The sequence below is a fragment of the Penicillium digitatum genome, chromosome 5 (assembly GCF_016767815.1).
Source record: "Penicillium digitatum chromosome 5, complete sequence".
Lineage (NCBI taxonomy): Eukaryota > Fungi > Ascomycota > Eurotiomycetes > Eurotiales > Aspergillaceae > Penicillium > Penicillium digitatum.
The window spans coordinates 2,435,170-2,453,325 of NC_089388.1; the positions used below are offsets into that span (position 1 = coordinate 2,435,170).

At 50.2% G+C, this 18,156-nt stretch overlaps 3 protein-coding genes across 3 annotated transcripts; 1 reads left to right on the forward strand and 2 right to left on the reverse strand.

Annotated features, from left to right (window-relative positions):
* Positions 1–1,072: 1,072 nt before the first annotated feature.
* On the reverse strand, positions 1,073–9,147 carry Pdw03_2068 (Carnitine acetyl transferase; the record flags this gene model as incomplete). Its single annotated transcript, XM_066100069.1, has 15 exons — positions 1,073–1,159; positions 1,218–1,375; positions 1,434–1,465; positions 1,528–1,576; positions 1,661–2,120; positions 2,171–2,833; positions 2,912–3,056; positions 3,769–3,859; positions 3,923–5,863; positions 5,920–5,949; positions 6,005–6,388; positions 6,807–6,918; positions 7,182–7,200; positions 7,979–8,287; positions 8,339–9,147. The coding sequence occupies 15 exons, from the start codon at positions 9,145–9,147 to the stop codon at positions 1,073–1,075; spliced, it is 5,289 nt and encodes a 1,762-aa protein (XP_065957796.1).
* Positions 9,148–10,702: 1,555 nt separating this feature from the next.
* Positions 10,703–15,015, reverse strand: Pdw03_2069 (Six-hairpin glycosidase-like; the record flags this gene model as incomplete). The annotated part of the gene is made up of 10 exons (XM_014680702.2): positions 10,703–11,343; positions 11,400–12,911; positions 12,962–13,079; positions 13,132–13,263; positions 13,319–13,365; positions 13,428–13,561; positions 13,765–13,997; positions 14,051–14,698; positions 14,749–14,914; positions 14,975–15,015. 10 exons carry the CDS (start codon positions 15,013–15,015, stop codon positions 10,703–10,705), a joined length of 3,672 nt encoding a protein of 1,223 aa, XP_014536188.2.
* Positions 15,016–15,279: 264 nt separating this feature from the next.
* Positions 15,280–17,574, forward strand: Pdw03_2070 (DFDF motif; the record flags this gene model as incomplete). Its single annotated transcript, XM_014680701.2, has 4 exons — positions 15,280–15,302; positions 15,355–15,390; positions 15,442–15,688; positions 15,910–17,574. 4 exons carry the CDS (start codon positions 15,280–15,282, stop codon positions 17,572–17,574), a joined length of 1,971 nt encoding a protein of 656 aa, XP_014536187.2.
* Positions 17,575–18,156: the final 582 nt, after the last annotated feature.

Consider the following 18,156-nt stretch of genomic DNA (forward strand, 5'->3'; position numbering starts at 1 on the left):
AGCTGGTCTTCGAAGCTCTGGCGATTTTTTTGGATCCGAATAGTCATCTCATTACGTACTTGCAGAGGAACTATAGCCTATTTTTAGGCGCAAGCGTACTAGTATCAAAAGGCTCACATTAGAAATTCTGGCTTCATAGACATGAAAATGTCCAATACACACTACTAGGACTGACCCCCATTAGCCCAAGCGTAGAAGGGCTCATCGCGAAGAGGAAATGGGTAACCAGTGATGTAGTTTGGCGAATGTTCATAGCCTAGAGTGAAATGGTTCCACTAGAACTAATAACTGGTCACATGCTACTCACGTAGCTAGCAGTGCATAGGAATAAACCCATCAACCACTCAGGGCAACTTTACTTCCTTGGTCGTCCTCGGAATCACCATCACTATCATTATCACCGTCAGCCCTAGCCCCGCGCATAGCGGCAACACGTGATAGGTGGAAATGGAGCATAGAAATTTTAAAGATGATAGGGAGTGCGTTCTGGCATTGTGAGCCACAAGACGTAACAGGCTGAGATTGATACTCTGCTGAAATTGGCCCGTCAGTATATCCACCTTGGACCAAGATGACGTGTCAGAGGCGTTTGATGAGGGGCGCTGCTATCGCCCACATGCTGTCCCTGATAGACCAATTGCAGCAAGTGTCAGATGGCTTCTCCTGGGGGCTATGAAGGATGTACAAGCGATACCTGGCCGCTGCAGCAAATACTCAGTTGGACCTAAGCCAGCTATGTGAGGCGGGCTTTACATCAATACTGGTCATATCAGTGATGGTATAACTCTCCGCCTGGACAGTGGGAAGATAAGGAGTGAGTTGAGTTGAGGACAGAAGTCTTCTGTGCCGATTTTGGATCTGGATCTGGATAGAGGGTATCAGTCGACGCTGTTTCTCTTTGATGTCACTTTCATGTTTGAATCGTCTTGAGAAAATTAACATTGGCCTTGTGGGTTCGATGCCATCTAGCAATCTAAAATTTTCATCCAATCGTTGCGTAAGATTGAAACAGAGATCCATGTCCATATGTTTCATCTAGTGTACTCACATGTGCACTTCTACTGTAGAGCGACTATTGACCCTTGGCCAAGGTGATGACCTTCTTTGCCGCCTCCTCGAATCCATCAAATGCATGTAATGGAAAGCCACTCCCCGCAATCTACGGATATCCAAGTCAGCAACTGAACAATGCGAGTGAGTCCGCCAAAAATATTCACAAAAATGGACTTGACGCGCGCGTCAGAGCAAATCACGCGAAATGACGTTTTGACAGTCTCCGAAGTGGCTTTACCACCAGTGTCAAGGAGGTTTGCGCAGTGGCCGCCGTAGATAGTGAGGGCATCGACCGTGTTCATGGCAAGACCGGCTCCATTAACTGCGCGATATAGTGAGCAAACACCCTTTTTTAACGAGGTGTACACCGGAATACATACCAAGTGTGCCAATGCTACCTTCGCCTTCCAACCTATTGCATGTTAGTAGAGACACAGACAAACATCGGGGGTTATGGGTGTATTTTCTACACACTTGACGTAAACAATTCCATGCTGTTCGGCTTCAACCTCCTCTGGGACCCCTTCAGAAAGATTTCGAAGTTTGTGGATATCTTCCTATCGGCCCGAGCTGCGAAATGCAGCATCGTCGAAGCTAAAACGCGCACCATAGATCTCAAAAGTACCAGCAGTGGATATGCCAATCTGCGTCTCCAGCGTAAAGGCCTCCTTTTCCTTGTAAATTTCCCAAAGTGCCGGTATAATGCCTGCAAGCTGCTTGTGAGACGAGTCTGGGAGGCGCAAATGTAAGGCAACAGCAGCAACGATAGAGCTCTCAAACTCGGGTTGAGTGTAAGGAAATGGAAATATCTTCGACAAAGATGGGTTAAAGTCTGAAGTCGGCGAGGCAACGATGCATGGCGATAAAGCTGTTCGGTCGACTGTGATGGACACAGAAACAGAACCATCAAAGCTAGAAGCCGACTCATTCACCGGGATAGACCTCTGCTTGAGGATATCGAATGCTTGAAACTGCTTGATGTACAGACTACGCTTACATTCAGCCGTCGGTATCGAGATTGGCGTACTTCGTCCCGTGGTATGGAGCCGACGTATTTGTGAACTTTGCTGCGAGCGTGTCAGTTTACATGAGATAGGATTTAGCAAATACCACTCACACTGACACCCAGCCGGCTAGACTGGTTCGCAAACAAAGTCTTCATTCCTTCGCCGAACTTCTCGGGATGGTTAACCATGACCGTGCCAGCACGTTCCAGCGCTTGATATTTAGTTTCCACATCTGGTTCCCCAGGCGCAGCCCAGGCACCGGCATGTCCCATAATCCGTCCAGGTGGTGCTTCCAACCCCGCAACAAGGGCCATAATAGGCCTATCCAATGTCACAATTGCCCTCCAAAAGCCCACAAAACCAATCAAGTAAAAGGAACGATAACTTACTTGGGATCCACAGTCCCTCCGTCGATAGTCCTTGATCCACTCAGCAGCATCCATCTCCGCCGTTTCCCCAACTTCACCAACCAGGATAATACCCTGAGTCTCAGGATCATTCTCAAAGAGATTCAGGGCATCGATAAAGTTTGTGCCAGCCAACACATCGCCACCCATACTAATACAAAGACTCTGACCAAGCCCAGCCCGACTTGTTGACGCAACAGTCTCAAAGCTCAATGTCCCAGACTTAGCCACGATACCGACATTGCCCGGCGCGAAGCAAGGCAATGGCTGAAAGCCGATTCGGCATTTTCCAATGGCGGATATAATGCCTGGGCAGTTTGCACCTACCAGACGGGTTTTGGATTGCGTTTGAAGCGTAGAATGGATCTGTAATACTGTTAAACAAAGATGCCTTAACACTTCCCGGCACGATTAACATTTCTCGCGAGTGAACAAGTCACATACCCGAAGGATATCGTGGATTGGCACATATTCCGCCACCGCCACAACGAGCGGGATTTCCGCTTCAATGGCTTCTTCGATGGCTTTGGCTGTTTGATTTCCTGGGACATAGATCGCGGATGCATCGGGTGTTGCCCGCTCTTGAGCCCTGGGTTCTCGTCAGTCAACTTGTCAAATTGCATTTTCCCCAACGGGGGACCAATTAGTTTATTAGCCATACCGCTTTGACAGATGGGAAGAGCGGTAATCCTAGATGTTCGCCTTCAACAACAGGCTTGACGTCTCCTACGATCTTAGTACCCCACTCAAGGGACTCCTTGACATTGGTAGTCGCCTGTCTTCCTGTGGCGGAGATTAGCATTCTATGTCATTTCATTGCGGGATTCTTCTCAAATCAAACAAACAGGAATTAATACCTGTAAATCCCTGATATAATACTCTGGCGTGGGCTCCAATCTTGAGGTTTGGTAGAGTGTCCTGCATACTTAGCGGTGCGGGGGCTTGTTGTGAAACGCCTTGTCAGGGGGGGCTTGCAACTGGGGCACCCGCTTTGGTAGGGCATGCAGAGTCATGGTGGTTAGTGTAGAATGCAATTCCAGATTGGCAGGGTTTCTAGAACTGAAATGAGTTATGTACCAAAGTCCATTTCAAAATCAGATATGTTGAGAGATCCAAGTCGGCTAGTCCAATCTCAGAGCTTTCCCCCCATTTGCCGAGGGTGCCCTGATTTATACCAAGCTAAGAACAAGACCGTCAAAAGTAAAAGTAAATTCTTTATTTTCTGATTGAATAACAGAATGTCTTCCACTCCAATCCTGCACGATCAATACTCATTAAGATGAAGCTTCTTCCCCACAAACCTCCGCCTAGCAGGCTTCTCGCCGCGTTGTTCCCGTTCCACATCAAGGCCTTTGAGTGCATGAAGAAGCATTCCGGCATCAAAGAAGCCATCTAATAACATGCTTAGTTAGCAAACCACAACAAAACGCGCCAAGAAAGATTGAGACAACTTACATCCTCCCATTCCATCATCCTCCGTAAAGCCACTATCAGCAGCGGAAGTAGGCGTATCAGCACCCTGAGCACCCCCACCTCTTACAAGTCGACCACGCCGATGTGACTCCGACTGCAACCGTTCCGCAAGTGCCTCAGTCTCTCTCGCCCGACTAGTGCGTGGACTTGTCGCCTTGCGATTCGTCGCACGCAACAACTTGCGAATTTCAAACAGATACGACTCAAGCGTGTGCATAAGACGTGATGTCTGTCTGTGCTTGGAGCTCGCGCAGATTGAGATCGAGTCATCCTTGATGATGTAGCCGATACCGAAGCCGTCAGCGGATGTGGGCCCGAAGCCGAAGTGCCGCAGACACGGGTTTCCGCAGTTCGAGGTCGACAGCACGGAGTTGTTGATCTTGTCCCAGCCGGCATCGGCGAAGATCGCGGGCGTGGGCGCGGACATTGTACGGTAGGCGCGCGCGCTGCTTGCCGGTGAAGAGAGGCCATCGTCTGAAGGGGAAGAAGAGAGTTTTAGTGATTCGGGACCCTGGCTTTGGGTTTGAGATTGCGTTTCACCAGGACTGGAGTATCCGCCTGTTGAGCTGGTGTCTGGGAAAAGGCCTTCGTCAAAGGAACGCTGCCAGAGGCAGTAGAGGGCGTAGAGGTGGCGGTCTGGGCCTTGGCCCTTTGAACATTCCTTGGTGGCATCTGTATGCTTTTTGCAAGCGATGCGGAGAGCGTCGACCTTTTGTTCGGCCGCGTTCTCATCCCAAAATGCTGTGACAAAGTCTATGCATTCGGGCGTTACGGTGCGTATCGCTTCAGTGCGTCCGTGTAGGAACATCTTTGTCATGGCTGGTTCGTAGGTGTTCTCGACTCGGCCATACAGGCCATAGTAGGCGGCCTGGAAGGCCATCTGGATGAATGCATCTGGAGAGAAGCCCATTGAGGTTATGAAGTTTTTGCCAAAGCCTTCAAAGTCTAGGACTTGGAATTCGTGTTGGCAGAGCAGGTCGGAAAGGTGGGATTCGGCGAAGCGGAGCGCGATGTTAAGTTCGGGTGTCATATCCCATTCTAGTTTGCGCGGTGTCGTGCTGACGTTTCCGAAACTTTGAGGGTCACGCTTCACTGGGTCGGGGCTGCTGGTTGCCCAAAGGCTTGGGGATTGGCCGTTGATTGTCCTTGCAAAGCGGAGGATAGTGTCGGTGTACACATCGCTGGCAAAGCGTAGCACCGTGTGGCCATCCACACCGGTATGCTCGAAGTTGATGCCTGCACTGCCGTTCTTGCAGACGATGATTTGCAGCTTATCATACCACCGATTGGTGCAGGTTCCAACCTGGACACCCTTGACGACTTCGCTTGTGCCACAAAGCATGTTTGCACAAAGCTCGGATGTAGTGGATGGCTCTGTGCCGTCTAGACATAGGACAAAAAGGGCCGTGTCGACAATGTTCAAACACTCCGCGTTATTAGATCTGGAATCTCTGGTCATGATATCGCGTAACCCCGACCAGACTTTACGGTTCTCGGTGCTGAGTACACCCAAAGCACCCTTGGCGGCCTCGTGAAGAGGAGTTTGAGCCGCATCCTCAACAATGACTTGCAGGTTAAGTGAGATATCCTTCTCTGTCATAATCAAATCACTATTGTCATCCAAGACATCAAACCAGTAGAACTGCCCCCGACACATAACAACCATGTGTTTAGCCGAGGGGTCCTGGCTAATAACACAGCCATTATCAGTAGGCAGACGTGCCGTTCCAAAAAGGCGCGAGTATTGATACATGCAAAGAGGCGTTCCTCGCACAGTATCAGGAGGTAGCTCCTCTCGACGCACAGCTCGAACAAATGCCAATGCAGAAATTGCCAGTGATGCAGCTCGAGTCACCTGATGATTTCTGGCGGGAGTTGGGTCGTCCTCCAGAAGGAAAAATGGATTAAGATTCAAAACAACAGCTGCGAATGTTAGGTGAGCGCAAAAAAGAAAAGGCCAGATTGGGAATTGTACTTACGATTATCGAAGTTCAAGTAGGAATCATACCCTTACCAATGATCAGCCAACCTCCCATCGCATCCTTGGATTCTAAATAAACTTACAAAACTGCTCAATATAGCTCGTCTTTGAACCAGCATATGTTTTAAGCCGTTCTTGCAAAAGTGGACCATCATTCTTTAAAAAGTCTCGGACAGCGGCCCTGGTCTCTTCATGATCACGCGGGCTCTGCAAGCCCTGCAGAGTATCTATGTACCTGCGACAAGTATCCTCCAGCTCGGGAATAGGAAGCTTAGGCAGCGAATCCTGGTTTGCAAAAGTCAAGCCCTGGCTCTTAGGCGTGTGGAACTCCGCAACCTCAGAGGAAGGCTGTTCAGTAGAAACATTTGGTCTCATGACCGTGTGAGCTTGGGGGTTGGACCCGCACTTTTTGCTTGTATCGGCATCCATGGGATCACTAAATGGTTTGGGGGTTGTGAAGAATCGTACTGCCATTGAGGAGTAAGACATGATGTTAGATATGTTCAACGTATCAAGACAAGATGTATGCAGTCGTAGCGACTAGCGAGGAGGGTGGGAATTGACAGGAGGCGTAGGGCAGTGCGGTAGAAGTAGTGGCAGTCTCGGGGACAGTATGGTGGCATTGAGACTATGTCATGTGCAGGTGCAGATAGATCGACAAGAGACAAAGGAATAAAAAGGAGATGTTTGGGATAGATGAATTCACAAAAAAAAAAGAAGATTCTGCAGAGATGACAGAAAAATTCGGATGGCGTGAGACAGGAAGAGAGCATGGTAATTTATAGAGATATGGGGATGGGGATTATACAGTGATCTCAACGGCTGTGGATCCGGCTCGGGCCTAAGGGGAAAAGGAAAAGGCCATGAATTGAGCAGTAGACTTACAGAGCACTTGAAAATAGTGCAATGGATATGAAACCCCGAGGTGCAGGTTGGGGTGACCGGGTGATACGGTGGAAGAACGGAATGATGGCGCCGGAGAAACGGATGGGTTTCGCTGTGCCGTTTGTCAGATGTCATATTTTTTGCCAAGAAAGGAACATCTGCAAAGATGTGGTTCATAGCTTTTACAGAGTCCCTTGGAGATATCATAGGAGCCTCTGAGGGCTTGTAACATGTAGACATCACACCTTCAGCTGTTTCCATGAAGAGTGACGACGAAATGGCTTTGTCTCAGGAGGATATATCCCTCACCCCGTAGGGTTTATTTAAAGGAAAATGATAGGGTGGAATACCAGATGGACCAGGTGTGGAACTTACTTCTAAGGTTAACGACAATCTTTAGACCCCGGCACGTTGCCGCAGGTATCTTGGCTCAGGGTAAAGATGTGCAAAGAAAGCTTGCAACCCGTTGATGTTGAAAGATTATGGTCGAACTGCATTTAAAGAAAAATTGAAAAAATACCCTCGAAATGGAGCAAGAAGCTTACTGTTTACCAGACACAAAAGTTCTTCTCAGAAATTTGAAGTAAATCGGATGGGCTCTCACTTCATGCTCCAGACGTTTCGGGCGAAAGGACCGGGGGATCTTAGGGTCACGTGGACGCAGCGTCATAGAGGTAAAAGAACATGGAATCAAACAGCAGCCACCACCACGATTGTAGATCCTATGATTCCGTGAAGGTTTTTGAGAAGATTTCATAATACACTGGGGTTATACAAGGTACATCACGTCCGCAAAAAAAATTAAAAAAACGCCAGAGATTTTGTTATCCACAGGATGAGCCGCAACACGGGGATAGTGGAAAACATGGAACAAGGAATATTTACAATAGAATAAAAATATCTGCATTGCCGTAGATCCTCTAAAGTAGAAGGATGAGGCACGCTTGCATACATACAGTATGGGTCACCGATCGAGGCAGGACATGCAAATGATGAAGAAGTTTAAAAACAAGAAGACAAATCCAGATGGCGAGTCCGTTATTTGGAAGAACAAAATCGATGGGTTTAGATCACTCCACACAAGAAGAAAATCGGATGCAGCATTCTCAAATCAACAGCCCCAAATATCCCGTGACGTTCATGATCTGGGCCTCAAGACGTTGTCGGCATACTCACCGGCGTAGTTACCGGGAGAGCCATAGTTGCAAACAGTGAAGGGCGAGGGGCCACCAACATTCCCCAAGTCAGAGCAGTCAACAGTGGCGCAACCGACTTCCGTAGTGGCTTTCCAAACGATCTGAGTAAAGTGGCCCCACTTGTCAAAGTTGGTCATATCAGGGTTGGCCTCGCCGTAGAGGTTGGTGAAGTACGGTGCCTCGTCGGTGTACATCATCCCACCGATAACCTTCTCGCCAACCAGTGCCGCCTCGTAACCGTATGCGATGTTCTGACCGTAGTCTCCGCTTGCGGACTTGATGGAGCTAGTTGACATTAGTAAGATTGATTTCCAAGCACAATGAAGGTATACTTACGTGTCATGTTCGTACGAGCAACGCGAAGCGAGAGTCTGGGCAGCTCCCGCGAGGTCATCGGACCAGGTCAAAGCGCCTGAAAAGTGTTCGCTGCGGTGAATGTTGTGGTAGTACAGGATAGACTCCTGGTAGGAGTTGGCAGCGGTGGCAGCGGTAGCAGCGGGGGGGGCAGCGGCGGTGGTCGAAGTTACCAAAGAGGTGGCCACTGAGGTAGCGAAAGAGGTGGCCACTGAGGTAGCGAAAGAGGCAACGGAGGTGGTAACGATCTTAAATTCGGCCTCGGTGGTTGAAGACGTAGTCGCGGTGCTGGGTTTGGCAGGCTCAACCACAGCCACAACGGTAGTGGCAGCCACAACAGTAGTAGGAGCCACAGCGGTAGTAGGAGCCACAACGGTAGTAGGAGCCACAATGGTAGTAGGAGCCACAATGGTAGTAGGAGCCACAACGGTAGGAGTCACAACGGTAGTAGGAGCCACAACGGTAGTAGGAGCCACAGCGGTAGTAGGAGCCACAACGGTAGTAGGAGCCACAATGGTAGTAGGAGCCACAACGGTAGTAGGAGCCACAGCAGGGGCGGACTCCACCTCAGCAGGGACCTTCTTAGAAACGTCGACCGTAGGAAGGGCACTGGTGGCAGACTTAGTGTGGTCCTGCTTGACCGAAGCAGCCGTGTCGGGGGTGTTGGTGGGCCACAGGGTCACAGTCTTCGTGACGGTGGTGGTAGTCCACTCGGTCACATAAACCTCCTTCTCAATAACCTTGGCACAGGTACCAACCGCCAAGGCGGCAAAGATGACAGCAGAACGCATTTCGGGATTGAAAACAAAGAAACTTCTCCGGGAAGTTTGCGAAGAGAATGGGTAATGGGTCAAGCAGATCGACTACGTTGACAAAGGAATGTGTACGCTAGGGATAAATGAATGGCCGGCCGAAAAACACCTTCTTCCTTCAAGGAGCGAAAGAAAGATAAGGTGCAGGCGGAAAAGATTGGAGAGGACAAGGAGAGAAGGGGAGAAAAAGAGAGGACGGTTGGTAGATGTAGAAAGGGGAGATGAGGAGGCGGGGGGACCGTGCGAATAGGCAGGGTATTAATTTTAAATGAGGTCCAACAGAATACTCCGTAGAGTATGGAACAAACAAGAGTAATTATTTTGTAAATTAATATCCAGGGAAAAAAACTTCAATGGCTCTCTTCTATACTTATTATCTTTTCTTTTGGGGGATTTCCAACCTCTTGACATCGGAACATACTTCGTTGTGGCACATTCTTCAGTACATTCCAAGTCCTAGATACCGTTTTGCATTGACATGAGGCTGGTGATTAGGACGCTCAGCAAATGGTCTCCGAGATTTGATCTGAAGATTTTCTTAAGAGGATTAGATATGTACATATTACCAATAAAATCTTGCATTATGATGTGTGATGTCCCCGGGTGGATGTATTCTGGACCACCTCTACGAGTCCCAATTATGGAGTACATAGTTACGCCTAATCAGAAGGAGACAAAAGGAAATAAGGTAATTAAAAGTACCGTGGGTTTCCGCAGGAAAATCCCCAAAGTAGTATAGAGAATACGGAGTACAGCCGTGAAAAAGAAAAAGCAATCGAGATCTTGTTTGGTCGAAGCCAGGGGACTGTCAATGGAAGACCCTTGACCAGGAACAGTTTCAAAGTGTCCACCCGTAGCTTTATCAACCAATCACAAGATCCGTCGGGAAAACAAAATCTCCCCACATGGCCATCCGCTTATCCAGCTAAGAAACTTTGGCTAAGAGGCTCATTCAGTGGGCTGCACGGGCGGATCCGAAATAGATTAAATCAATCCTCGTTTCAGCCACCAATTTAAGCAACGATATTCTCCGGAATACCCGAAATGAAAATGAAGATTCTCTGTTTTAAGGCTTGTATTGAGTTTTAGGGACGGAGTGCCCCAGACTCCGCAGCCTTTCAATAATTGTTGGATCGTCATGATAGTGGAAGATCAAAATGAAGACCAGGGCTGGGTCTTCCAATCAGAGCGAGACGCCCATTGGCGTACCTTGCGTCCGCGGGTCATTGTGGGACAGGGCACCTATACAGTGTAGCAAGGGGAAATTCCAAAACATCTCATAATTCTACCTGTACGATTGAATCTGCCGTAGTAAGAGTACGAAGTGCAGAGTACGCAGATACTAGTCTTCGACATACAGCTCCACCTTTTCGGCATTCGAGCCCAGGGTCCACGGTCTAGACGGCAGGAGATCTGCTCTGAAATAATGTCAAGTGCCCAGATGTGTTGTGCCCAACCAAATGTCCAAGAACGCCACAACCACACAACCGTTCTTGATGAGAATATGGAAAAACGGAACCACAGCTCGTAACGCCTAGATATCAATAATTTGGCATCGCCCAGCCTCACAAACCATCAAGTAGTTCTTGGTTGGCTCGGCGGCCTTTAAATCTTGAAAAAGTGCATTTCGGGACTTGAGCCAGAAGGACTGATTTCTCACAAAGTCTTTCAAATGTGAGGGGCGAATGTCGACAATGGAAGTGACCACGATAGACGAGGACACAGCCACGCCGGCCTCGGCCCGGACTCGTTGCCGGATTAGGTCGAGTGCCGATACAGGCTCATCGTTCCGACTGGGGAGAGTGTCGCCACGTGGATTAGGGATCGAGGAGATATTAGCGGTGGAGAAGACACCCGTCACTGTGCGAGTACCAATCTGGAGGCCCACAATCACATCCAGCATTCCTACGAACAGGAAAGGATGCTGGATGATCTCCACCGCGAAAGTGTTGCACGTCTGCCGGGCCAAGGTCCGGTAACTCTCATCCTCGAGCAGAGCGGATAGACGCAGTAGATTACGCGCAATGACTCCGTTTACCGAAGGTGTTGCCGACTCGGTGCCTGTCTTCAGACGCAGGAGCGGTCCAGGCATGCCGGGGGTGATGACGGAAGGTGTACTGTAGTACCCGGTGGCGGTAGAGCCACTCTGTGCCAAAAAGTATTCATTGAGGTACTCTAGAATCATTAGGTTAGCTAGCAGATCCCGTTATAATCAAAGGGGCGGTTCTCACTTTGCAGTCGCTCGGCAAATTGAAGATAGCTGTCATCGTAGGTAGCGTCATACATGTCGAGTAGCCCGCTAGCCAAGTATGCGTAGTCGTCGGCAAACCCCGGGGTGTCTCCACGATTTCCACCGCGGTAAATACGCCATAGCTGTCCTGTGGTCTTGTCAAAAAGTTTGTCCTTAATGAAGCTAATTGCCCGTGCTGCCGCTTCACGACAGTACACCGCCTTGGAGCTCTCGATCTCCTCGAACAAAACACTACACTTGGCAAGCGCACCGATCGCCAATCCATTCCAGGCAACGATAATTTTGTCATCCAGGTCCGGACGCCCGCGGGATCGTTCGCGGTAATCGTGCAACTTCTGCTTCGACGACTTGATGATCTTCACCACTTCCTCCTCGCTAAGACCGAAGTCTTTGGCGAGTTTGCTGGGCGTGGCACGGATGGACAACACGTTTTGGTTCATGAACTCATCATGCGGGTCGTACTCGGGTGGAACGTTGCCGTCGGGGAGAACACCCCAGTGTTTGGCGCAAACTGGAGCATCCCGAGGGCCGAGGACTGAAGTGAGTTCCTTCAGCGACCAGACATAGAAGGCGCCCTCCCGCTTTTCGGTGTCATTTGGATGAGGGTAACTGTCGGCATCTTCTGAAGAAAAGAACCCTCCGGTGGGCGACTGTATCGGGGCGCTCGTCAAGTAAGCAGCCAGATCATAGACAGCGCCCAGAAGTTCGGGGTCATGGGTGAGCCGGAAAGCATCCACGTAGACATCCAATAGCTGTGCCTGGTCATAAAGCATCTTCTCGAAATGGGGGAGACCCCAATCTGTCGTCACGCTATACCGTGCGAATCCGTGCCCGATGTGGTCCCGAATACCACCACGAGCCATATTCACTAGTGTTGTGACGGCCATCGCGGTTGCTTGTTCACATTCATCATGTCCTACAACATCCATGACCTGGGTCGGGTAGGCACCGAGCCGGAGTAAGAAGCTAAGATTGGACGGTGTAGGAAATTTGGGGGCACGGCCAAACCCGCCATTGACCGAGTCATATCGTGATGCAAAATGCTGATATGCTTCTTCCAGAAGCTCAATATCCATATCCTCATCATTATCATCATCGCGATCGCCTTGCTGCGAGTGCGTCCCTTCCTCGGCAAACTCTCTCAATTGTTTGGTGATTTCTTTGGCGCTGTCGAGACAGCGTTGCTGTTGTGTCTGCCACACATCTCTAAGTTTTTCTAGAATCTCCACAAATCCGATTGCTTCGGGACCGGTGAATGTGGTTGAATTTGGGCCTTGCCAGTACGTGCCACCAAACACAGGCTCGAGGTCAGGAGTCAAGAACACGTTCAAGGGCCAGCCACCAGAACCCGTCGTGGCCTGGACATAATTCATGTAGATGTCGTCGATGTCTGGTCGCTCTTCGCGATCAACCTTGATGGGGACGAAGGATTCATTTAGAATCGAGGCCACCTCTGATGACATGAACGATTCTTTTTCCATGACATGGCACCCTAGACAAGATTAGAATCACAGTAACACTAGTGTAGTCGTTTTAACCTACAATGACATGCGGAGTAACCGATACTGAGAAAGATTAAACGATTGTGCTTCTTAGCAAGCTCCATAGCTTCTGCATCCCAAACTTGCCATGCTACCGGGTTGTTCATATGTGCCCGGACCTGTATTCGTGTAAGCATGTTGTAGTTTACCTCAAGGGAAGACATCTCTCACATAAGGTGATTTGCTTTGCTGCAAGCGATTGACCATTTTGGGGCTTGTGTCAGGTACTTCATGACGCGGGTGTGAGTGGTTGATTGAGGCGGCCATTGTGATTGGATTTTCAATACTTCTGCTGGTCGGAGACTAAACGCCCGTCAGTCTGAAGCCTAAGAGGGGTCACTGACGGGTTCCGGCGTACAATGCCTAGGTACCCAAGCTCAGAAACTACACCACGTGTGACAAAGTCTTGGTGGACGAAGATGGCTTGTGGTACAATTTATGTCTCTTGACTGGGGAAACAAATGGACCGGTTGGAGCGGGTTTGAGAGGGTTAGAGCGGGCTGGAGCGTGTCTTGAAGAATAAAGTTGCCAGCGCCATTTTAGGCGGGGGGAAGTCGAGGCGAAGGTCGAGCTCGCGGGAGATCGGCCCTGTGCGTCATGGCTGCATCAAGAATATCACGTGATTCGTTCTATACGGCCATGCTATACAGTTGCAGGCGCACTGAAAGTTGTGGACAGCACTATATACACAATTCTATATTGTATGATCTTGGGTTTATTGTACATGCCTTTGCTAGGTGTAAACATGCTCAAAAAATTATTGGGTATCACATCGTCTAATCATCCCCCATCAGCTCTGCCAACTCCGCCTCTTCCTCCGCCGTTAGTATTGATTCGGCTGGCTTTTCCTCCTCCTCCTCCTTCTCCTCTTCTGTGGACCTTTTCGCAAGTTCCACTGCCTGCTGAAGCTCATCGGGTTGAAGGGACCATTGGCGAATCGTCGCATCAATTCCTACGCTGACAATGGTTGACCCAACAAGCACAAGCCCAGTGACCTCTTCGAAGTGGCCAGAGAAAGTGTGATGGAGTGCTCCGGTCTATTTCAATTAGCATACACCCCATAGAGATACTGAAAAAGAAAGAAATTTACCGATCGGTTCCACACTCTAACTTCCTCGTCCCGACAGGCAGTCACAACCCACCCTCCCGTTTCATAGACGACAATATCCCGGACAAAGTCGGGATGCTCTAGGGTCAGATTCGCCTTCCATTCATCCTGTCGAACCAAGCATTTGGCAGTCTTGTCGGCCGAAGCAGTCCAGAGATCACCGTCATTATCAAAAAAAAGCTTGTAGACACTGGTGTCATGTGGAAGGAGAGGGTCAGTGGTACTACCCCCGCCAAAGATACTGAATTGGCGAATTTCCCGATCACTTCCTGCACTGAAGACGATCGGTTTGTCGGTCTCCGATTCCGGGTCAAGGGCAAGGTCCTGGATGCCGCGAGAGTGGCCCTTGAAGGTCTCTAACCGCTCACCACTTGCGATATTGAATACCAAGACTTGTGCATCAGCACCGCCGGAGATGAGCAGGTCATATCCCTGCAGTCTTGCGCTGGTGACTGATCGAACGAAGTCGGCATGGCCTTCATACTTCTGGCGTGGCTGGCCCGTGGTCGTGTCCCAGCTCCAGATAGCTTTGTCCCAGCACCCAGCAAACAGGAGCTTGCCATCAGGACTCAAACAAAGGCTAGTAATGGGTGACACAGGGCCTGTAAAAGCCCTAGCTGTTTCTCCTGTCTGTAGAAATGTAAGAATTTAAGACGGTCTCAGAATACGGGTGCGCTTACGGCAAGGATGATCCTTCTCACAGTACCAGTACTTTGCGCAACATAAATCGAGCCAGTATTCCAGGGGTCTGGATGAGCTGCCAGGATCTTGCCCTGTAGTCGAATAGGATTACCATTGGTGTTCTGGGACTTGGCATCCTTGCGCTCCTGCTCATCCAAAGATGCGCTGTTAGGGATGTCAGTCAACACCTTTCCATTCAAAAATCAAAGGATTTTTTTGACGCACGATGTCTGAAAGAAATGATCTCGGTTTGAAGATGTCGTCATCGTGTTTCAAGTCTCTTTAAAATCATGTCAAGTGTAAAAGCGGCTCTCATTTTCCCCATCAACTTCTCCCCCGCCAACTCCAGAATTGCTATCCGAGCTCACGCCGTCCACCGTAGCCCGCATCCTCCACAAAACCACAGAATTTGCGTTTCGTCTCCCTTCCTTTCTCTTCCTATCTCGTCTCTTTAAACCTCCCCGTTTTCTTTTTCTTTAAATCATTATCCCCTCGTTTATCCGCCCGGCGCGATATTGCGCACAGCTGCTATGGAGATGAATCACCTCATAGGGTCAGTCTGAACCTCTTCGGAGCCAAGGTGGCCGGGAGTTAACATCTGGCAGTCAGCGTTTCAACCTGATCTCGAAAAGTGACATTCGGTGAGCTTATCAGAATATCAATTGCCTTATCCACAATTAATTTTCTTTTAGCTATGTCGGCACTCTTCACGAAATCAACCCCGAAGCCTCCACAATAGCTCTTGAGAATGTCATGTCATTCGGCTCAGAAGGACGCCGTGGCAACCCCGCTGAGGAAGTGCCCCCATCCACCGGTGTCTACGAGTACATTGTCTTTCGAGGCAGTGATGTGAAGGACATCAGCATAGCTGGAGAGGACCAAAAGGATCCCGTACCGCAAGAAGTACCTCGGGTACCAGAAGATCCTGCCATCCTCGGGGTAAGTCGACCCACCATGTCATCCCGCGCAACAAACCACCGCCCATTGTTTCGGCACATTGATCAAGTGACGAAAAATTCTCGGATGTAAACTCACAGACCTGTTCTGAATGCGCAAACCCGTGTAGAGATTTCCGTTGCCTTCCTTCTGATGATCAATTCCCTGTCTTGGACTTGTTTTCTGTATCAATGCGCATACAGTGTGCTGACTGGCGCAAATAGGGCGTTCAACGACCGGCTCCTCCTCAAGGGCCTGACTCGGGACCTGCTCCACAGAATCTTCCTCCTCAAGGCCCCTCACATGGCCCCCCCCAGCTTCCCCAGGGAGCTGGCCCAAATCCTCCTGGTTACCCCCCGCAGCACCAATTCCAGCAAGGTTACTACCCTTCCTACGGACAGCGATTTGGACCACCTCCTCCATTCCCTCCCGGTCCCGGTTTCCCGCCATACGGTACTCCGCCCGGATGGTATCCCCCTCCAGGCCATGGATTCCCCCCTGGTCCAGGTCAATTCCAACCTCCGATGCCCATTGGCCCTGGTCAGCAGTCTGTTCCTCAGCAACCTGGTCCACAGCAACCTGCACCTCAGCAACCTGCACCTCAGCAACCTGCACCTCAGCAACCTGCACCTCAGCAACCTGCACCTCAGCAACCTGCACCTCAGCAACCTGCACCTCAGCAACCTGCACCTCAGCAACCTGCACCTCAGCAACCTGCACCTCAGCAACCTGCACCTCAGCAACCTGCACCTCAGCAACCTGCACCTCAGCAACCTGCACCTCAGCAACCTGCACCTCAGCAACCTGCACCTCAGCAACCTGCACCTCAGCAACCTGCACCTCAGCAACCTGCACCTCAGCAACCTGCACCTCAGCAACCTGGATCTCAGCGGTCGGGACCTCCTGATGCCGTCCCTGCGCCTAAGCTCACCTCCGAACTCCCGGTCGGGGACAAGCTTCCCAACAAATCCACGAGTCATAATGCAACACCGGCTGCTCAGAACGCCCCCACCCCTCCCATCGAATCCAAGCCTACTGTCGCTGAAGCTTTGCAAGGTTCTGTCAGTTCTGCTCCTCCGACTGCTGCCCCTCAGAAAAATGGCCGAGTCATGCCAGCTATCCCGATCGCTGCCCCAAAGGCTGCTCCTCCAATCGCTCACATTCCTACCGCCTCTCGGGGAAATAACCAGTCTATTACTGATGCCACTGCGGCTGCCACAGCTGCAGTTGCTGCCGCCATGGCCAAGTTGCCACAGCCTGGTGCTCAAAAGCAATCCGGACAGCCCGAGGGTGCCGTGGACGCGCTTACGCAGCAGATGAACCACATGCGTCCTTACGACAACAACCGTGCTCCCCGAGGCGGTCACCACCACCCTCGTGGTGGACGCGGCGGTGCTCGTCCTCAGCAGCAGCCCAAGAAAATTGAAGTCCCCCAATCCGATTACGATTTCCAAACTGCAAACGCCAAATTCAACAAGCAGGATCTGGTAAAGGAAGCCATTGCCACCGGAGTTCCTGTTGCAGAAGCTGAGACCCACGCAGCTGAAGAAGCGGAATCTATGGAACCCATGTCAAACGGTGGCGGCGCTTCGTCGAACCACGGCTATAACCGTGGTTCATCCTTCTTCGACAATATCTCGAGTGAGGCTCGCGATCGTGAGGAAAATGCCGGCCGTGTTGGTGGTCGTGAATGGCGCGGCGAGGAGGAAAAACGCAATATGGAAACCTTTGGACAGGGTAGCGTTGATGGCTACCGCCCCAACTACCGCGGTCGTGGCCGTGGCCGCGGCTTTGGTCGTGGTCGAGGTGGTTACAGTCGTGGCTATGGCCGTGGCCGTGGCGGCGGCCGGGTCCCCCCAGAGTCCACTGGTGTCCCATCCCAGGGTTGATCGACATCATGTTTTTAACATGTCCTTCTAGCGATGATTGCTATCTTGTTTTCATATTTCGGGTGGCAAGACCTATGACCGAAACGAATAATTACACTTGAATCTTTTCTAGTCTCTTCGGCGCAATGGCAAATTGGGGCCGGGGCATACTGGGTTGGCCATGCGATACTTCCTGCTATAGCAAATTATGGGTGTTTTCTTGTGTTTCTTGTTATCTTTTTTTTTCTTTTTGTCACGCATACCCTTTCTGCAGCGTCTTCTGAAATTCCTGGATCCGATGGATTCTTCATTCTCATGTTTTCACTGTGCAGAAAGTGGCCAATGCACCATGATCTCTCGTGCTCGTCAGCATGGAGCAGATATCGTTATTTTGTGTGTAAACTATCCGAGGAGGAAAAATCCTCCAATGACCTAAATGAAAAAGGCATAAAAAAAAAGGTCGAATGGCCTTTGACACTGTTTCTTCCCTTGTAGATCAACGTCAACATCAAGAACTCCGTACAGCGTTATAATTCGCCGCACACATCCTCGCCACGTCAAGTTCTTAGACCACCAAAAGCAGCTCGATTCTTCGGTCCCTTT